This window comes from Microtus pennsylvanicus, chromosome 1 (assembly GCF_037038515.1).
Source record: "Microtus pennsylvanicus isolate mMicPen1 chromosome 1, mMicPen1.hap1, whole genome shotgun sequence".
Lineage (NCBI taxonomy): Eukaryota > Metazoa > Chordata > Mammalia > Rodentia > Cricetidae > Microtus > Microtus pennsylvanicus.
In genome coordinates, this window is record NC_134579.1 from 133710523 (window position 1) to 133730093 (window position 19571).

Below are 19571 nucleotides of genomic sequence, written 5' to 3' on the forward strand. Positions count from 1 at the left end.
AGAGAGAGAGAGAGAGAGAGGGAGGGAGGGAGGGAGGGAGGGAGGGAGGGAGGGAGGGAGGGAGAGAGAGAGAGAGAGAGAGAGAGAGAGAGAGAGAGAGAGAAAGAGAGAGAGAGAGACCGAAGCAGGACGATTGCAATTGTGGTAGCGGCAGAGACCCAACAGAGAAGGAGGCAAGGAAGACAAGAGAGAGTCAGGCCCATCGGTCAGGCAGAATCAATGTGGCCCCTGCCTGAGAGAGGTGTCAGGTCTGTGGCTGGAGAAGGTGCAAGAGAGGGCAAGTAGGTGGCCTCCTGTGTGGGGACAGCTGTTGTGACTCAAATGCCAGCCCGGGCCATTGGACAGGTGTAGAGGGCCTCCTGGGCAGTCTGGTGTTTATCTGGATCTGGGGTCTGACCTGAATGGCACTTGGAGGATGGTGGGACTGGATGCACTTGCGGCTAGCCACTTCCGGTCACTTGGCCTGCGCCTGGGCAATCAGTGTTGCCTTTTCAGGGCCAAGCCCCCCATCCCCCTATCAGGACTTTCCGGGCTCCAGAGGTCACTGGGCAGGCAGCACAGCGGCTGCCAAAACAAACCAGCCCCCGTGACTTGTAGGAAAGTGGCGGGGGAGGGGCTGGGCCCCGCTAGGGACAGGAAGGACTAGAGGCCCATGGCGGCATGGACTGGATCAGAGGAGAGCTGGGTATCGGCATGGAAGCAAATGCGAATGGAGGACTACATGGCCACAAGCATGGTGGACCTAGCGAAGCCAGAACTTTGCAGTCCATTCCTCCAGTTAGGAATCCCATCCTCTGGGCCTCGGAGCACACCTGAATACCCCTGCAAGCGGGAGGACAGGCTGGTGGTTGAGCCTACCCGGTTCAAACCCTGCAGGCCCCGCCCTATTAGCCAGGTGGCCTCTGTGGCAGCCAGTCCTGGGGTCCGCCCTTCCCCGCCCCGTCTCCGCCTCCCACCCAGCCCCCTCCTCCTCAGGTGAGGCGGCAGGCTCAGCAGGCCCCAAGCTGCTGGCGGCCGCTGCCACCCCTGCCTCCCGCGCTGCCTGCGGCTGTGGGGACGCCATGCGCCTCCCCAGGCCCGGAGACTAACCCCAAACCTGCACCATCTCCGGCGGACCCCAGGGTAAGGCACAGAATACGGAGTCCCTTGTCCACCCCCCTCCCACCAATCTGATGCCCACCAGCCCATAGATGGGATGCCAGGAACCCCAGATCACCTCCACCCTTCTTTCCCTGCCAGTTCAGACATCCGAGGACTCCCCAAAGTTTTTCAACCTTCGAGTTCCCTGAAAGTTCAGCCTCGGTCCTCCAGGCTCTGCCTTGCCACTCCAGGTGTCCCCCTGGTGGCTGGTCATACATTGCCACCACTGACCCCGGCCCAACCTCTGCCCTTGCATGCTCTGTGCCCAGCTCAGGGCCAGCTGCTCCCTGGATGAGAGCCTGGGACTGGGGGCGCCAGGACAGAGCCAAACCAGGCTCCCCCAGGCCGTGCCTCCTTGTTCCTGTCCCCAGGTTCCGCCCCAGCCCAACAGGTCAAGCTGGGAATCATTAACAAGAGTCCCTGACATGGCGAAGAAGGAGGGTGAGTCCCCCTGTCCCCGAAACCCAGCTTCGGCTGCCCTACCGAGCACCCATCTCCTAGTTTGTCTCCCAACCTGTACCCAGCCCCCTGTCTTGGGGTCTTTCTGTCAGACTCAAGACCACCCCCGGCCCCAGTCTTTGTCTATCTAATTAACTATTAGCCAGCCTTCTGTGTGTCTGTCTCCTGACCACCCTATATGAACTTCCTGGTGCCTTAGTTTCCCCTCATGTCCCAGGAATTTCTCAGCTAACCAACATGTGTCGTCTTTGGGGGGCTGAGGTGGGGGCTTCTGCCGTTGCCATCTCGGTTAAGGTATAGAGTCAGTCAGGCTGCTTCTGTTGGCTTTTGCTGTGTGATCTTGGGCAGGTAGCAGGTAGTCTCTGGGACACCCTTCCCTGCCGCCAAGTACTGACAGGTAATAATAACTCCCTCCAGGAGGTTGCTGGGATCATGGAAAACACAGGCAACAGCTTGGGACTCGGGGCGTGAGATACGTGTCATAACCCCGAGATGTTCTGAAGAGGGTCAGTCGCTGTGGGGACCCAGGAACCCAAGGACCCAAGACCCCCTACAGTTTCAGGCATTCCTTCTCCCTCCTGGCTTTGTGGGCAAAAGAGCAGAAGAGGGACTTTGGACTTGACCTGGATGGGTAGAGAGGAGAGAGGCAGAGAAGCCACCTGAGGGGTGACTGAGACGCTCACACTGGAGGCCAGCCTCTCTTGTTACTTTGTCTGTACTTGGGGACTAGATGGAGACTCCAATCGGGGTGGCCTTCTCCCCTTCCCCCAGTCCTCACCCCTGCCTGTCTTTGGGGCGCCAGGCTAGCTGAGTTTAGTCCCAGGCACTTTCTAACTGTGTGATGTCATGTCCTCTCTGGGCGTCTGTTTCAAACCTCTGTAAGATGGAAATGGTCGCTGTGTGGTATGAAGACTTAACTGATGCTAATGTAGGGAGCAGTAAGCGTGTGGGCCTGGGGATAAGTAGGGGTGTCAGGCGAGCAATGGCCCACTATGAACCCAGACTCCCCTTTGCTTTGTACAACGTGACCAGATGAGTGACAGAGCCAGGTCCCTTTGGGGCTCTTTTTTTTCCTAGAGATTGAAGAGAGGTAACTGGGCTAGGGCTATGGGGAAGAAAAAAGGAGAGAATGGCTGGCTGGATGCTGGGGCTGTCTGCAAAGAGAAGATGTGGCGCATGCTCTCTGCATCCCCAAGCAGCCTGCTGTGCTCTGGAAGGGCTGCAGCAGGAAAGGTGAAGGGTTGGTGGTGGCATGGACTGAAGGGATTCAAAGCACAGTGAAGTGAGTGGTGTGTGGTCCCAAGAGCCTCCGCCGTGGCAGCTGCTGGTGTTTATGAGACCGCTGATGGCTGGAGATGTGTGCTCCAGGCTTTCGGCACGGCGGCTGGGGCCCTGGAATGAGCAGAGATGAAGTGTGAAATGTGACTCAAAGGATGATCAGGGAGGAGGACATGCCTGGCAGGGGAAGATGGGGCAGAGTGCTCAGTAGAGGTGCGTGCTGGAGCTGGTGGTGTCTTTGGCTGTCGAACCTCAGGATAGTCCTTGGCAGAGTGGGGTCTCTCCATAAGGTAGTGCTGGAGGTGGCCCAAGCCCTTTCTATTTTTCTTTCTACCCCTGAAATAGTGAGGATCAAAGGCAGGCTCTCATATATGATAGGCAAATCTCTACTACTGAACCATGTCCCCAGCCCCTTACTGGGGGATTCTAGGCAGGGGCTCTACCACTGAGCCACACCCCAGCCCCTCACTGGGGGATTCTAGGCAGGGGCTCTACCACTGAGCCACACCCCCAGCCCCTCACTGGGGGATTCTAGGCAGGGGCTCTACCACTGAGCTACACCCCAGCCCCTCACTGGGGGATTCTAGGCAAGGGCTCTACTACTGAGTCACATCCTCAGTATTTTTTCCTCTTCTTTTTGTTTTGATACTTTGATACTCAATGTAGGCCAGGCTGGCCTCAAATTTAACAACCCTTCTGCTTCAGCCTCCTGAAAAATGGGATGACAGGTTCGAATCAACAGTCTGTGAGTTTAATGGTTAGGACACCCTGTGCATGTTCTCTTAGATCTTTGATAATGACCAATGTCTGTCTGAGGCTTTCAAGGAACATAGGGCTCTGGACTCTAAAAATCGTGCTTATTCAATGGGCGCTGGAAATACTGGTCCAGAACACCAGGGAGGCCAGGGGGATGTTCTGGATAGACAAAGGACAGTTTGGGTTCATATTACATTTCTCAGCTCTCTGTAGAGAGGGGCCAATTAGGTGCTATGCATATACTATGCATGCGGGGCTTGGAACTGGCAAGATGGAGCAGGAAGGAAGTATTCAGCAGTTGAAAGGAGGGCCTGGGATGAAGGTGGGAAGACAGGGCTGCTGAGGGGAGGGGAGGAGGGCCTGGGATGAGGGCGAGGAGACAGGGTTACTGTGGGAAGGAGGAGGACTTGGGATGAGGGCAATGAGACAGGGCTTCTGTGGGGAGAGGAGAAGGACCTGAGATGAGGGGGATGAGACAGGGCTTCTGTGGGGAGGGGAGGAGGGCCTGGGATGAGGGTGAGGAGACAGGGCTGCTGCGGGGAAAGGGGAGGAGGGACAGGCATTGAAAGACGCTGTGGCCAGCATAGTTGTGGTGAACATAAAGAGGAGGGAGGTGTGCAGAGGCTGTAGGAGCCCCAGGGCCCAGCATGGCGGTCAGTGCTGGGGTGACAGGCATGACCAGTTCTCACGCACTATTGAGCTATTTTCCTCTGTAAATGACACCTTGTCTTAAACCACTAACAGGAACTGCCCTGGCAAGATCCTGAACCACTCCCTGCTCTCTTCCTAGTGCTGAGTTTGTACTGTGACCACTAGCCATGCTACCAGGGACATGGTGAGAGGCCTGGGGCTCTTGCAGAGGCCTCACTCAAGTTGGGGTCCACGGAAGGCTTTCTTGGCAGATGTGTTCAGTCCATAGCATCTCCGTTACACTGAGACAGAAAGCCCTGTTCTCTCTGGGCTGCTGGCCCTCCCACGGCCTTCCTCCAGCTCTTGCCAATTGGATGCCTCGTGGGTCTTGCAGCCCTCTTAACAGAGCATGCACAGTCTTGCCTGTCAGTCTCAGCTTGGGCGCGTCCTTCAACGCACAGTTCTGCACCGCGGTATCTCTCTTTGCAGGTCTTAGATAATCTCTTCCCGAGGAGTCTCCCCATTTCCTTTCAGAAGCCCCGTTTGATGCCCAAGCCTGCAATGCTTAACAGACAGATGGAGGAGAGTTCTGTCCTACTGATACCCTGAGGCTCAGAGAGACAGTGACAGCTGCCTGTGATCACACAGCAATAATGGCTTATCAACATTTGTTGAGGACCTGCTGTACGCCAGGCACAATGGCATAGTGAGAGGTGGTTCAGCTTTTTGGGGACATACTTTGGATCTGGATCCCAGTGTGCCCAGGGTTCAGGAAGTGGCTGCAGGCTGGGTCACTGGAGATGCGTGACTGACCCTCTCAGAGCCATGGGGGAAAGGGGCACCATGTTGTGGTTGGAGTTATAGGCTGAACTCTGGGCACATGGTGGGTGGCAGCCGTGGCTTGGCTATGAGTATGTATTTAAAGAAACTTTAGGGCCGTTTAAAAGTGGGTGCTAACAGATGGGGAACCTGGGGCTCACAGAGGTGGTTTCACGTGTCCAAGACCCCAGCCAGGAAAGGGTAAGGTCACTAATCTTAATTTTTTCCTTCTTTTATGTATTTCTATATTCTCTGTGTGTGTGCATGTGCATATATGTGTACGAGTATGGTGTGTGGATGTGGGTGCCTGCGCACATGCTGGGGAAGACACGGAGTGTCCTGATATATCACTCTGTCCTATTCCCTGGATATGGAGTCTCTCACTGAGCCTCTTGCAGCCAGGCTAATGGCCAGCAATCCCCAGACACCCTCCTGTCTTTGCCTGCCCCACAGTGCTGGTCTTACAAATGTGTACCACCACACCCGGCGTTTTACATGGGCGCCGGGATCCTAACTCAGGTCTCCATGCTCGCCCAGAAAGTGTTCTCACTCACTGAGCCATCTTTCCAATGCCACAATTTCAAAGTGAAGTTGCCAGGCCTGGTGTGGTACATGCCCATCATACTAGCATTCAGGAGGTGGAGGCAGGGGGATCACAACTTTGAAGCCAGCAGTCTGAGCTTCGTGGAGAGACCTTGTCTTAAAAAAAAAAGCAACAACAAAAAACATATCTGAGTGTTGGTGGTGCACACCTTTAATCCCAGCACTCAGGAGGTAGAGGCAGGTGAGTTCGAGGCCAGCCTGATCTACAGAGTGAGTTCCAGGACAGTCAAGGAAACCCTTCTTGAAAAACCAAAAACCAAACCAAAACAAAACAAAAACAAACAAACACAAAAAAGAAAAGAAAATGAAAGGAAGGAAGGAAGGAAGGAAGGAAAGAAGGAAGACTAGAAAAAAACAGAAGCAGAGGCAGAGGCATGGGCAGGAATGGTGGACCGTGGTGCATACTTGTTATCCCAGCACTAGGGGGGCGGATCAGGAAAATTCTTACTGGTTTGAGGCCAGCCTGGACTACATGGGGATTTTGATGCTGGCGTAGCTATGTAGTAAGACCTTGTCTCAAAATGCAAACAAAACAAAACAAAAGTTCAGCTAAGTTTTAAAACTTGTGTTCTCAACCTCCCAGGGACAAATCTGATCTTAGAGCTGGGTCTTGTGAGAGAGAGGTCTGACTTTAGGGTTACCAAGAGGGTAAAAAGGTCAGAGGTCGCAGGCACCTCAGAGTTGTAAGAGTTTCCGGAAAAGTTAGCAGAGAGAGGATCTGGGGACAGGCTAGCAGGAAGAAGCAAATGAAGTCCAGAAGTGCCTTGTCACTGGGGAGGAATAACTGCCAGCACCAGGGAGGGAGGCAGGGAGGTGGCAGCCGGCCCAGCCATACCCCCTTCTCAGCTGGAACACTTGGGGAGCCAGACACCTGGCTATCCACACGACAGGAGCGCGACAGCCTTGCCAGCTGCCTGGTCCTAGGAAACGGGGCTCGAGGCACCGCAGGCCAGGCCTGATAAGGTACTCTCCATTCCCTGTCAGGGTACTGGCCCAGAGCCCAACCCTTGCTGTGCCGAGCATAGGCCTGGCAGTAACCCCAGCTTGGTGTCTGTTGCAGGTGTCCGGACGGCTCCATGCTGCTCCAGACCCAAGGTGGCGGCTGTCATTGTGGGGACACTGCTGCTCCTGACAGGCATTGGGGCTGCATCCTGGGCCATTGGTGAGAGCACCTCCCTCCCCCAGCTCCTGAGGTCTCACCTCCCCCAAGGGCTGCAACCTGCCTGCTCTCACTACTCCCTTTTCCACAGTGACCATCCTCCTCCGGAGTGACCAGGAGCCGCTGTACCCAGGTGAGTAGGGCAGGCCCTGGAGGGGCATGATGTATTCTCAGGAGGATTCTCAGGATTAATAACTGTGTTTGTATGTGCTGTACATCGACACATGTATCATGTCATGCTGTTGGAGAAAGGATTTTGTCTGTAGTCCAGGCTGGCTTAGAACGCACCCAGGATGGCCTCAGATTTGTGGCAATCCTCCTGCCTCAGCTTCACGGTGTTGGGATTACAGGCATGGGCCACTGTGCCCAAGTCATAGGCTTTAGTCTAAGTGACTCGGGTGATCCTATCCAAGCACTGCAGATCCCACCCTGCTTAGCTTCTGAGGTCTACCCACCAAGGGTGTTGTTGCTATCCAAGCCCTAGACAAGTCACCCACGAGTATTCTTTTTTTTTAAATATTTATTTATTTAATATGTATACAATATTCTGTCTGCGTGTATGCCTGCAGGCCAGAAGAGGGTACCAAACTTCATTACAGATGGTTGTGAGCCACGATTTGGTTACTGGGAATTGAACTCAGGACCTTTGGAAGAGCAGGCTCTTAACCGCTGAGCCATCTCTCCAGCCCCACCCACGAGTATTCTATGCAGTTCAAAACATTTGCTTTTTCAATTTCATTGTTGAGAAAAGGTCTCATGCTGCCCAGGTGGTCTTAAACTTACTACGAAGGACCCTGGACCTCCTGGTCCTCTACCTCCACCGTCCAGGTCCTGGGATTGCCAGGTGTGTATCTCTGCACCTTGCTGAAACCTCCATGAGGCTGAGGAGATAGCTTTGTCAGCAAAGTGCTTGCCTTGTAAGCATGAGGGCCCGAGTTCAAGTCCCAGAACCCAGTGAGAAAGCAGAGTATAATGGAGCAGGCTTGTAATCCCTGCGCTGGGGAGGCAGAGGCAGGAGGATCCCTGGGGCTCCTGGCAGTGGGAGAGCCTATCTCCAAGCCAAGGTAGATGGTGCTTAGGGAATGATACCCAGTGTTGTCCTCTGTCCTCCATGTGTGCAAACATACATGCGTACCTGCTGCACATACATGCACGCGCACACACATAGAGTCTGAAAAAGATTAGAAATTATCAAAGTGCATCACTCCCAAGGAGAGAAGGAGTTAAGTTTTTGCTTATGTATTCATACACATGCAACTTTAAAGGCCTTTCGAATGTGGTGAACAGGCTTGGCCGTAGGATGGTGTGCCCTGGACCACAGGCCTCCCACCGTGATTTCAATTGTGATGGACATATGTATATTATGGGGGTGTGGTCAAAACTCATTCTAGAGGGACAGAATGAATTCATTCTGTAGACACCAACCTCTGAGGTAGTAGCGGCTTTATCTGTCTTTTATATGGATGGTGGCCGGTAACAATGGTGTTGGGAACAGCTTTCAGACTTGTGGGTGGGACTGAGCATACAGAAGGAATAGCCACAGGAATACGAGGCAGAAACCACAGTGGAACGAGGCTTCCCCAAGGCCACCTCCAACTTGCTTCTCTGTGACCCAGGGAAGCAGAAAGGGGTAACAAGGGTAGAGCAGAGCATGCTTTTTCGAAGAAACGAGATTCCAGAATCTGAACAGTTGGCATTGGACTCAGTCACCCTGACTGAACTTAGAAACACTGACCTTTAGGCCAGGGACCAGCCTCAAGGCTTGATGGGATTGGCTCATGCAGTCTACAAGAACATGTTTTCATGTAGAATGAAGGCGTAGATAGGGCAAGGCCGGCGTGGTAGTGTCCATCTCCCCATGCTCAGGAGACTCAGGCAGGAGGATTGTGAGTTTGAGGCTAGCCTGGACTACACAGTAAGGCTCTATTCAGGTCATGTGACCCAGGAAGTCATGTGGTAGGTGTGTATGACTCCTGCTCAGTTATTGTTGAGAAGCTGCTGAGTTCATTGCTGTAGTGAAGCTCACACCCCAGGTCTGGCTGTAGTCTAAGGCAGCTGTCACCCCAGTGATTTGCATATGGGGAAAACTGGGGCTGGGACCACAGGTCAGTGAGTGACGGAGCAACAGATCAGCAGGCCCCACTGCTCCACGTGGTACCAGGATGGAATCCTAACCCTAAAGACTCTTAGGATCTGGCCTGTCTGACCTACAGTTCGCCTTGGCTTGCAGGGCTATCTCTCTGGACTCTAGTCTCAGGGCTTCTCCTTGCTCCCTAAATACCCATTTCTCCAGTGTCACCGTCACCTTCACCTTCATCTTCTTCTCCTCCTTTGCAGTAGCAATGATGAACTCGGGGTCCTACTCAGGCTTAAATGCTTGGCAAGGGTAGAACCATGCCCAGCCCCTCACTGGGGGAATCGAGGCAGGGGCTCTACCACTGAGCCATACCCCAGCCCCTCACTGGGGGACTCTAGGCAGGGGCTCTACCACTGAGCCACACCCCAGCCCCTCACTGGGGGATTCTAGGCAGGGGCTCTACCACTGAGCCACACCCCAGCCCCTCACTGGGGGATTCTAGGCAGGGGCTCTACCACTGAGCCACACCCTAGCCCCTCACTGGGGGACTCTAGGCAGGAGCTCTACCACAGAGCCACACCCCAGCTCCTCACTGGGGGATTCTAGGCAGGAGCTCTACCACTGAGCCACACCCCAGCCCCTCACTGGGGGATCCTAGGCAGGTGCTCTACCACTGAGCCACATCCCAGCCCCTCACTGGGGGATTCTAGGCAGGGGCTCTACCACTGAGCCACACCCCAGCCCCTCACTGGGGGATTCTAGGCAGGGGCTCTACCACTGAGCCACACCCCAGCCCCTCACTGGGGGATTCTAGGCAGGGGCTCTACCACTGAGCCACACCCCAGCCCCTCACTGGGGGATTCTAGGCAGGGGCTCTACCACTGAGCCACACCCCAGCCCCTCACTGGGGGATTCTAGGCAGGGGCTCTACCACTGAGCCACACCCCAGCCCCTCACTGGGGGATTCTAGGCAGGGGCTCTACCACTGAGCCACACCCCAGCCCCTCACTGGGGGATTCTAGGCAGGGGCTCTACCACTGAGCCACACCCCAGCCCCTCACTGGGGGATTCTAGGCAGGGGCTCTACCACTGAGCCACACTCCGGCCCCTCACTGGGGGATTCTAGTCAAGCACTCTACTGCTGAGCTGCACCCACTGCCCTTTTCTAATTTTCTTTTTGAAACAGAATATTTGCTAAATTGACCAGGCTGACCTTGAACTATCCTTAAACCTGGACATCTCCTGTCTTAGCTCCCCAAGTAACTGGAATTACAGGCTGCAATCCCAGGCGCTCCACCATCCTCTCTCCCAGGCAGAACTCACCAGCCCCCACCTGCTGCTGGGGTTCCCTTTCATCATTTCTGAGCTGTGGCCCTCTGAGAGCTTCTATGTCCTCATCTGGGATGGGAGTGAGAAGACCCAGGTAGGAAAAGAGGAGAAAGTTGTCCCGCTTATCCATGCAGAGCTCAGCTTTTATCCAAACTGTAAACAAAGGGTCTCCCCCCACCTCCCCCCAGCAAGGCCTTCCTAAAGCTCACACTGAATACCCTCTCATCCCCAGAGCCAACCAGCTGCCATAATGGGGCCCTCACACGGCAGTCTACGAGCATTCCAGGAAGGCAGAGATTTTTGTTTATGGGTCAGGCTGTCTGCGGCACATAGTAGGTGCTTGGGAAATCTCCCCTTTAAGAATAAGCATAAAGAAGAGTTGGAGCTAAGCATGCATACTTGTAATCCCAGCCCTCGAGAGGCTGAGGCAAAACGATGGAAAGTTTGAGGCTAGCCTGGGCTACATACCAAGACCCTGCCTTAGGAAAAAAAAAGCATAAAGGCAAATTGAAGAAACCATCTAGCCAATGTATAAAAGCACCAACCTTGGCTGGTTGTTGTTGGTGGTGGTGGTGCATGCCTTTAGTCCCAGCACGGTTCATGGTCAACCTGGTCTGTAATGGAGAGTGAGTTCCAGGAGAGCCAGGGCTGTTACACACACAGCTTTGACCGAGATGGGGGTCCGCCAATCCGGCTACCAAGTGAAACCTTGTCTTCCTAAAACCAAAAAGAGACCAAAAAAAACCCCCAAAAAACAAAACAACACAACAACAACAAAAAACACCTTTGATCTTTCCCCTCCTTACTTCCAGTACCTTCCCAATGCACATTCATAAAAATATTGACCTTTCCCCCCCTAAAATGCCCGTCTGGTTGGAAATCTCTTGAGCAGTTAGGAATGATGCCTACTGACTCCAAGTTGCTGTTTGTGTCTGGAGTTGGGGGATGGTAGGTACCACTCAGTGGGAGCTGTCAGCCAGTGTTTGATGAAAGCCAGAGATGGAGGCCATATTTATAGCAAACTGCCTCAGCAGCTTTTAGTCTTGCTATGAAAGAGTGTGTGCAGAGCGGAGAAAGACAAGGATTCTTTGGAGACCCAAGCAAGGGCTTTCAAAAAGAGAATGTAGAAGCCAGCAGGCAGTCTGAGTTCAGATCCTGGTTGGTTGGCTAGCTGTCTGCTCTGAACACGTATACCCTTTGATGTTTAGTGCACCACCTGTGAGATGCGCATATAATTTATTATTGTTTTAGTGGTGCTAGGGATTGGACTAAAGGCCTTAATCATACAGGCAGGGGCTCCCCTAGACCCTAAGGGGGGATTCTAGGCAGGAGCTTTACCACTGAGCCACTCCCCAAGTCCCTCACTAGGGGATTCTAAGCAGGGGCTCTACCATTGAGCAAGGATGCCATCAGCCCTCTTTTTACATTTCATTTTGAGACATGTCTCCCTAAATTACTTAGGCTGACCTTGAACTCACTCAATAGTCCAGGCAGGATTTGAACTTTGATCCACTAGCGTCAGGTTCCTAAGTAGGTGAGATGACAGTCCTGTACCCAAATATTCCCAGAATCCAGCTGTAGTCCCTGTGCTGCCCCCTGCTGGCTTAGCTTCTGTCCCTGTTATAGCGAGGTCACAGTCTGGGCTCCAGTTCCCCTACAGTCTGCCCCCACCAGCAGCCAGAAGGAACTCATGCATCCCTGAGTCAGGTCAGTTTGTGACCCCTACCCCCAGCTCAGTCCTGGCCCAGCTGCATGCTGTCCATCCTCTCTCTGCCTCCTGGCTGTTCCTCACCCAACTCCCCGCCTCAGCCTTCAGATCTCTGCTTTCTGCTCTTTGGTTCCTCTGGCCTACTTCTCGGTCCCCTCTCAGATCACAGCATCTTTCTCACCTCCTTCGTTTCTGTCTCCTCATTGCTCATGTGGCACCTTCCCAGCAAAGCCGTTCTTCTCTGCCCACTTCCAGCAAAGTGCAGCTCCGCCCCCGCACCCCAGATCCCCATTCCTTCTGTTGGCCTCGCCTGTCTCCTTGGCCCCTTCAGCTGTGGACACAGGACATGTTTCCTCTGTTCATCATCTGTCTGCCCTCCTGGGCTTTGCACTCTATACAGGAAGAAATTTTGTGTGATTTATCTACAGCTTAAAATAGTACCCAGCACGTTCAATGTATTTGGTAAATACAAAGAAATGCCCCTAAGGGGTTTGACCTGACTCAGGTGTGAAGAGGGCTTCTCTGACCTTGTGAGGACAGAGGGAAGGCCAGCGAGCACGGGCCAGCCATATAGACTGCCCCAACCACCCTTTCTGATGTAGCCCCATCCTGCATTATCCCATCCCTATCCCTCCCTCCTCCACCTCCCTTCCATCCTTCATTCTGCCTGAGACATACTGTAGCCCTGACTGACCTCAAACCCACAAGCCTCCTGCTTCAGCCTCCCAAGGGCTGACATAGCAGGTGTTTTTGTGCCTGACTCTTGCCAGTTATTAATGATAAATTGGCTGGGTGACTTTTGTTTTGATTTTTTTTGAAACAGGGTCTTTTAATTCTGTAGCCCCAGCTGGCCTGGAATTAAATATGTAGCCCACACTGGTCTCAAACTTGTGGCAATTCTCCTGCCTCGGCTTCCTGAGTGCTGGGATGGTTGGTGGAAGTCATCCACTGAGCTAAGGAGACTCTGGAATCACTGAGTCCCATCTCCCAGGTTTTGCTTGGCTAATAGAAGCTGGACTCTCCCTTCTTCCTCTTCCTTCTACCAAGCCCTGGCTACCCTGCAGCTCGCTATAGCTGGATTCTCCCTTCTTCCTCTCCCTTCTACCAAGCCCTGGCTACCCTGCAGCTCTCTATAGACCAGGCTGGCCTCCAACTCACAGAAATCTGCCAGCCTCACCTCCTGAGTGCTGGGATTAAAGACATGCCACCACATCCAGTTAAAATGTATAGCCTGTGCTATCCTTGAACCCACGAGCCTCCTGCTAATGCCTCCTTTGGAAAATTCTAGGCTCATGTTCCACCATAACCACCCTTTTGGTAGGTAGTTCAGACTGGCCTTGAACCCATGAACCTGTAGTCTTCACCTTCTGGGTACTAGAATTGCAGGCATCTGTCGTAGCTCCTCCTCCCGCCAGACCCTTCTAATCTTCCTTTTCTCCTTGTCATACTTCTTCTTTAAATGTTTTAGTAACCTAGCCCACTAGCCAAGGGTTTCCGACCCCTTCTGGCGGTTCCCCAAACCTGGCTGCATCTGGGCGTGTTCATCCACAATGAACGCCCTGTGCAGGCTTTCTCTCCCTCCTCTGCTTTCTCCTCAAGTCAAATAAAATCATTCCCTGGTTCCTGGCGTCCGAGACAAGTGCCAGCAGCTTGGGTATCCCAGTGGGGAGGGACACCCACTAGTGAAATCCCACCTAGTAGTGGGTGCAGATATCACCCCTGGGTGACAAGGGGTGCAGGACCAGAGCCCCCAGGACCTCAGGCAGCCAGGAAAGCTGTTGTCCGGCCACTGTAGGACCCAGGCCTGGCTCTGTCGCCCTGCAGTGCAGGTCAGCCCCGGGGACTCGCGACTTGCGGTGTTTGACAAGACGGAGGGGACGTGGAGGCTGCTGTGTTCTTCACGCTCCAACGCCAGGGTGGCAGGGCTCGGCTGTGAGGAGATGGGCTTCCTCAGGTACCCGGGTGGCCCTCGGGGGAGGGGAGGGCATGGCATGGAATGGGGCAGGAGGTGGCTTTGACCGTAGCCCCGTGCAGGGCCCTGGCGCACTCGGAGTTGGATGTGCGAACCGCGGGCGCCAACGGTACATCGGGCTTCTTCTGTGTGGACGAGGGCGGCCTGCCGATGGCTCAGAGGTTGCTGGATGTCATCTCTGTGTGGTGAGCAGGACAAGTGCGGGTGGCACTGGACCCTTGGCCTCCAAATATCGTCCTAACTGGTCGCTTGGCTTGTCTCTCTGTCCCACTCCTGTCCTGTGTCTTCTCCCAGCGACTGCCCTAGAGGCCGATTTGTGACTGTCGTCTGTCAAGGTGAGACCCAGGCCTCAAACTCTTCTCTAGATACAGGCCAGAACTGGGGCCCTGGGACCCTGGGACCCCAGGGTGGAGTGTCCCCACAAACTGCCCAGGATCTCCACATGTCCAAGGTTAGGGAGAGCCCGCCCTGTTCCCATGAACTGCTGGGGCGGGGCTGTGTCTCCTCCCACCCCCAGAGATAGACTATGCCCTGGAAGCCAATTCGCCAATTCTGAGCCTTTCTGGTCACTTCTCCACAGACTGTGGCCGCAGAAAACTGCCAGTGGATCGCATTGTGGGGGGCCAGGACAGCAGCCTGGGAAGGTGGCCATGGCAGGTCAGCCTGCGTTATGATGGGACCCACCTCTGTGGGGGATCCCTGCTGTCCGGGGACTGGGTGCTGACAGCTGCACATTGCTTTCCAGAGTGAGTGTTCCCCACAGTCCTACAGAGGGTGGGGCAGGAGAGAGGGCTACAGAGGCCGGGCCCAGGGACTTGTGCCTTCTGTCCTGGCAGGCGCAACCGGGTCCTGTCTCGATGGCGAGTGTTTGCTGGCGCTGTGGCCCGGACTTCGCCCCATGGCGTGCAGCTGGGGGTTAAGGCTGTGATCTATCATGGGGGCTACCTTCCCTTTCGAGATCCTACCATTGAGGAGAACAGCAACGACATCGCTCTGGTTCACCTCTCCAGTCCCCTGCCTCTCACCGGTAAGCCTGGAGACCCAGCTTCAGGTTGGGGACTCCCAGAGACTCAGGGATCAAAAAAAGGGGCCCGTGAAGCAAAGTAGAGCCATCTTCAGGTTTCCTTGGTGATAATAGACCCATCTTGAGGGAGCACAAAGTGGGCATTAGCTGTGAATGTTAGATAGCATAAATGCTAGATAGCATGGCTGCCATACATAACTCTCTGAGCCTCCTTCCGTAAAAGAGTCGGTCACCGTGACCCGGTGATTCCTTTTCTACATGGAAGAGAAGGGCTACAGATGGTCACACAGAAGATCAGTGCGCAGATGTTCTCAATAGAACCATTCGGTCAGAGTAACCTGGGCGTGAAGGCATATTCCCCCAGCACTAGGAGGAGGAGGCAGGAGCATTGAGTTCAAGGCTAGCCTTGGCCACACAATGAATTTGAGGCTAGCCTAGGCTACACAGGACACTAAATAAATGAATAGGCCACCCAGGTAGGAGAGCAGTTAGGGTGGAGGTGTTGCAAACGGGTAAGGAATCTGAGGTTTCTTTGGGAGAGACAAAGTGTTCTGAAGTGGAACACGGTGGCAGTGTGCCAGTCTGGGAAGATGCCAAAGCCATCAACTCACATCCACTCTAACATGGAGAATTGTAAGACGAATGAATTATGGTTGTGCGAAGCTGCAGTCATCGTTAGTAAGGCTGTGCCCCTCCAGACACCATACATAATTAAAACACATGGAGAGGGGATGGAGCGGTGTCTCAGTGGTTAAGCGTGCTTGCTATCCTTATGGAGGGTCCTCATTCGGTTCCTAGAACCCATGTCCAGCCTCTCACAACTGTCTCTAATTCCAGCTCCAGGGGATCTGACACCCTTTTCTGAACTCCACAGGTACACACACACACACACACACACACACACACATAAAAATAATTTTTTTAAAGATTTATTTATTCATACAGTATCCTGCCTATAGGGCAGAAGAGGGCACCAGATCTCATTACAGATGGTTGTGAGCCACCACGTGGTTGCTGGGAATTGAACTCAGGTCCTCTGGAAAAGCAGTCAGTGCTCTTAACCACTGAGCCATCTCTCCAGCCCCTAAAAATAAATCTTAAAAATATGGAGAACCAGCTGATGTAGCTCATGTCTGCCATGTCAGCACCGAGGGAGTCTGAGGAAGAAAGACTTTGAGTCTGAGGCCAGCCTGGGCTTTTTTGAGAGACTCTTTCTCAAAACACCCCAAGTAACTAAATAAATAACAGTAAACAAGTAAGGACAGTAACGTGCTGAGCTTCCGTACAGCTGTGTGCTACATGAGGTCATTTTGGTTACAGAGCATCTACATGACTGTGGTCCTGTGGAGATAAGATGGCCTTGTGACATCAGAGTCATCTTAATTTACATGAAGGGGCCTCTTAGGGTTTCCACACAATGACAGAATCATCTGAGGACACATTTCTCAGTGTCGGCTTGTTGCCAAGTGACTGTGTGCTTTCATCAGCCTTGGCGTGTCCCAGGTCTGGACTCACTTCGTTCTCCCACAGTCCTCTCTGTTGCTGTTTATACTTCTTATAAAAACTTCATGTTTTCAACACCACATCCACTTCCTACCACAGGGTTTCTGCAGGGAACTTATTTTGTGTGTATGCTGTGTTTTCTTTCAGTGCTGGGGATCGACCCTAGGACCTTGTGCACTGTAGGCAAGCACTCTACCACTGAGCTATAACCCCTGTTTGGGGCAGATCCTTGTTTGCATTTTGCATCGAGGTGCTGATGCAGAGGGAGGCTGAGTTAGCGTCATGGCAACAGCGAGGGCTGCCAGGACTGCTTGCGTGTGCTGTGCACTGCACAGGGATACTCCATCTTAGGGAAGCCAATGCCCTCGGAGGCCTGTGTGTTTATTATAGTTTCCTGACAGGTAGAAGCTAAGGGTCTCAAGGGCAGGGCAGGGCAGGGCAGGGCAGGGCATGTTTTCCTGTTTTCTGCCTCTGAGCTAGTTATAGTCCCGTGACCATGGTTAAGAGCCCAAACTTGGGAAACTGAGCTAACTTAGGCTCTAGATCTGATTATATTGGCTTCTGTGAAACTTTGGACGGGTGACATGGCTTCCTGTCCTTCCTGAGGCAAAGGTCAATCCCGGCTCCCTGGGATGATTGGGGATGAAAGGAAAAGATTTAGGAAGCAGCACACACACTGGATGAAGAAGGCTCCATGGTGGTAGTGATAAGGTGTACTGGGGTTGTGTGGAGGGTGAGGTGGCTGAATGGCTGCGTCCCACAAGGGACAGAATGACTGGTGGGGACTGGGCTGCTCCATTCTCTCTCACAGAATACATTCAGCCGGTGTGTCTCCCCGCTGCGGGACAGGCCCTGGTGGATGGCAAGGTCTGTACTGTGACCGGCTGGGGCAACACACAGTTCTACGGTGAGTTCCAGGTCCTGCCAGTCACGCCATTAGAGGAGCCTGAGGCTGCTGGGGTGGGGGGAGGCTAGGTGAACCTCTAAGGGATCCCGAGGCCATAGGGTGGGCACCAGGAGACGAAGACTTGTTTGCCAGTTTTCTGGCCACCTTACCCACATCCCCTCAGGCCAGCAGGCTGTGGTGCTCCAAGAGGCCCGGGTCCCCATCATAAGCAACGAGGTCTGCAACAGCCCTGACTTCTACGGGAATCAGATCAAACCCAAGATGTTCTGTGCTGGTTATCCCGAGGGTGGCATTGATGCTTGCCAGGTGAGGGGCACAGGGGGGGCAGCCCCCCCAGGGCCAACATTACAGAGACGGGGCCAGGGTAATGCTCCCTCACTGTAGCCATGGGGGCCTCCAGCCAGGTGTCCCATCCCACCCACTAGGGTGACAGTGGCGGCCCATTCGTGTGTGAGGACAGCATCTCTGGGACATCAAGATGGCGGCTCTGTGGCATTGTAAGCTGGGGTACGGGCTGTGCTTTGGCCCACAAGCCAGGAGTGTACACCAAAGTCATTGACTTCCGAGAGTGGATCTTCCAGGCCATAAAGGTGAGTTGGTCTAGGGCGGGACTATCTGGGATTTTATTAAAGAAGGTAGAAGTTTGGGGGAGACCTGTGTTTGGACCTATCAGAGGGCACTCTAGTGCACTGGTGGGTCCCCAAAGGCTTCTGGGGAAGGGACAGTAGTTACAGAGTGTTGGGGAAAGTGTCCGAAACCTTGGAAGCGCATGGCTCTTTCCCTAGGCTCACTCCGAAGCCAGTGGCATGGTGACTCAGCCCTGACCCAGCCTCACCTCGCTGCTCGCGCCTCCAGAGCCGGAGTTGATCTGACGCTCCAGACCGGCATGGTAGGCTCCACACTGGGCCTCACACGGAGCAGTTTTCCTCATGGACCCAGTCCACAGGTCCGAGGACTCTCTCCCACAGTGGCCGGCCCACTCAGTCTTGGGGCCACTCGGCCTCAACCTCCCCACCCCATGTATATATTACTCTGTCCTCTGGGGACTGCTTTCCAGGTGCCCCTGTGGGAATACTCTTTAAATAATAAATGTGGTTTTGATTAATGGATCTCTGAGTTTACAAACTTAAGCAGTAATGTGGATATTTGATAGTAACAGAAAGGGCTGGAGGCAAATCTGGATGCGATTAGGACCCCCGATTCTTACCCATGTGAGAAAACATTTAAACGGGTCCTGATGGCTCACTCCTCTAATCCCGACACTTGGGAGGATCATCACAAGTTAAAGGCTAGCCTGGGCTACATAGTGAGTTTCAGGCCAGCCTTGGCTACAGAGTGATATCCTATCTCAAAAAAAAAAATTAAATAAATAAATAAAAAAGGAGAGAGAGGTTGGGGGAGGGTTTTAAATATCCAGGAGACTCTGACTTAGGCATCGCTCAGTCCAGCACCCCTCAGATCTCATTTTCTCTGCCAGCTTCATCTCTAAGCAGGCTTTCCCACAACCAGGAGAAACGCACCCCGTTTCATTGTAAGGGAGGGTATATGCTGTGGACCAGGTTCAGGATGTCCAGAGGGGGAGGGGGTTCGGGGGTGCTCCTTTCATGAGAACACCAGGAAGGGGGTAAACGGCCCAAGGAGGCCCAGCTTTTAGGAAACAGTCGGGCCACGTGATCTCATTGGATTACTTTTCACCTGAAGTGCTGCCTGGGGATGGGGTTCTTCAGGAAACACATGAGCTGGCTGCGTGGAGAGTCCTCAAAAGAAAACGAGATGCTGTTTCCAGAAAAAGTGGACCTCGATGTCCAAGGAACAATAAATACATCTGCTTTGGGGCAATAGGAAATAAAACCTGTGGGACAGAGGACGACGTGACTTGTCAGTACAGCTGGAAGCACCCGCCCCTCAGCAGCCCCTACCGCTTTGGGGCTGGCTGGGTCTAGGGTATCAAATTCTCTTGGTGCAGGATCCCCACTTCCCCTGCATCTGCAGATCTCTGAGGCAGCGCAGCTGGCCACCAGGGGGAGCTGCTGCTCTGGCGCTTAAGAGCTTAAAGCTCTTCAGGTTTAGGCCCAAAAGGGGGCGCTCTGCTCAGTGGCAGGAGAAAGTTCTCAACAGATGCTGTTTCTCAAGACTTCTTTAACATTTATTTATTTTATTATTATTATTATTATTTTGCTTGCTTGCTTTGGAGCTTTTTTCTTTTT

The 19571-nt window shown here is 53.5% G+C and overlaps 1 protein-coding gene across 1 annotated transcript; it reads left to right on the forward strand.

Annotated features, from left to right (window-relative positions):
• The first annotated feature begins 968 nt into the window (after window positions 1-968).
• Hpn (hepsin) lies at window positions 969-18469 on the forward strand. The gene is made up of 13 exons (XM_075984818.1): window positions 969-1122; window positions 1512-1581; window positions 6746-6847; window positions 6936-6977; window positions 13783-13912; window positions 13993-14115; window positions 14225-14265; window positions 14511-14676; window positions 14767-14957; window positions 17269-17364; window positions 17528-17670; window positions 17790-17954; window positions 18150-18469. The coding sequence occupies exons 2-13, from the start codon at window positions 1566-1568 to the stop codon at window positions 18186-18188; spliced, it is 1254 nt and encodes a 417-aa protein (XP_075840933.1). The 5' UTR covers window positions 969-1122; window positions 1512-1565; the 3' UTR covers window positions 18189-18469.
• The last annotated feature ends 1102 nt before the right edge of the window (window positions 18470-19571 follow it).

Coding starts and splice junctions, on each gene's coding strand:
- Hpn (XM_075984818.1), top strand. Junction 14,677..14,766: donor GCTGCACATTGCTTTCCAGA/GTGAGTGTTCCC, acceptor CTGTCCTGGCAG/GCGCAACCGGGTCCTGTCTC. Junction 17,365..17,527: donor GGGCAACACACAGTTCTACG/GTGAGTTCCAGG, acceptor ACATCCCCTCAG/GCCAGCAGGCTGTGGTGCTC.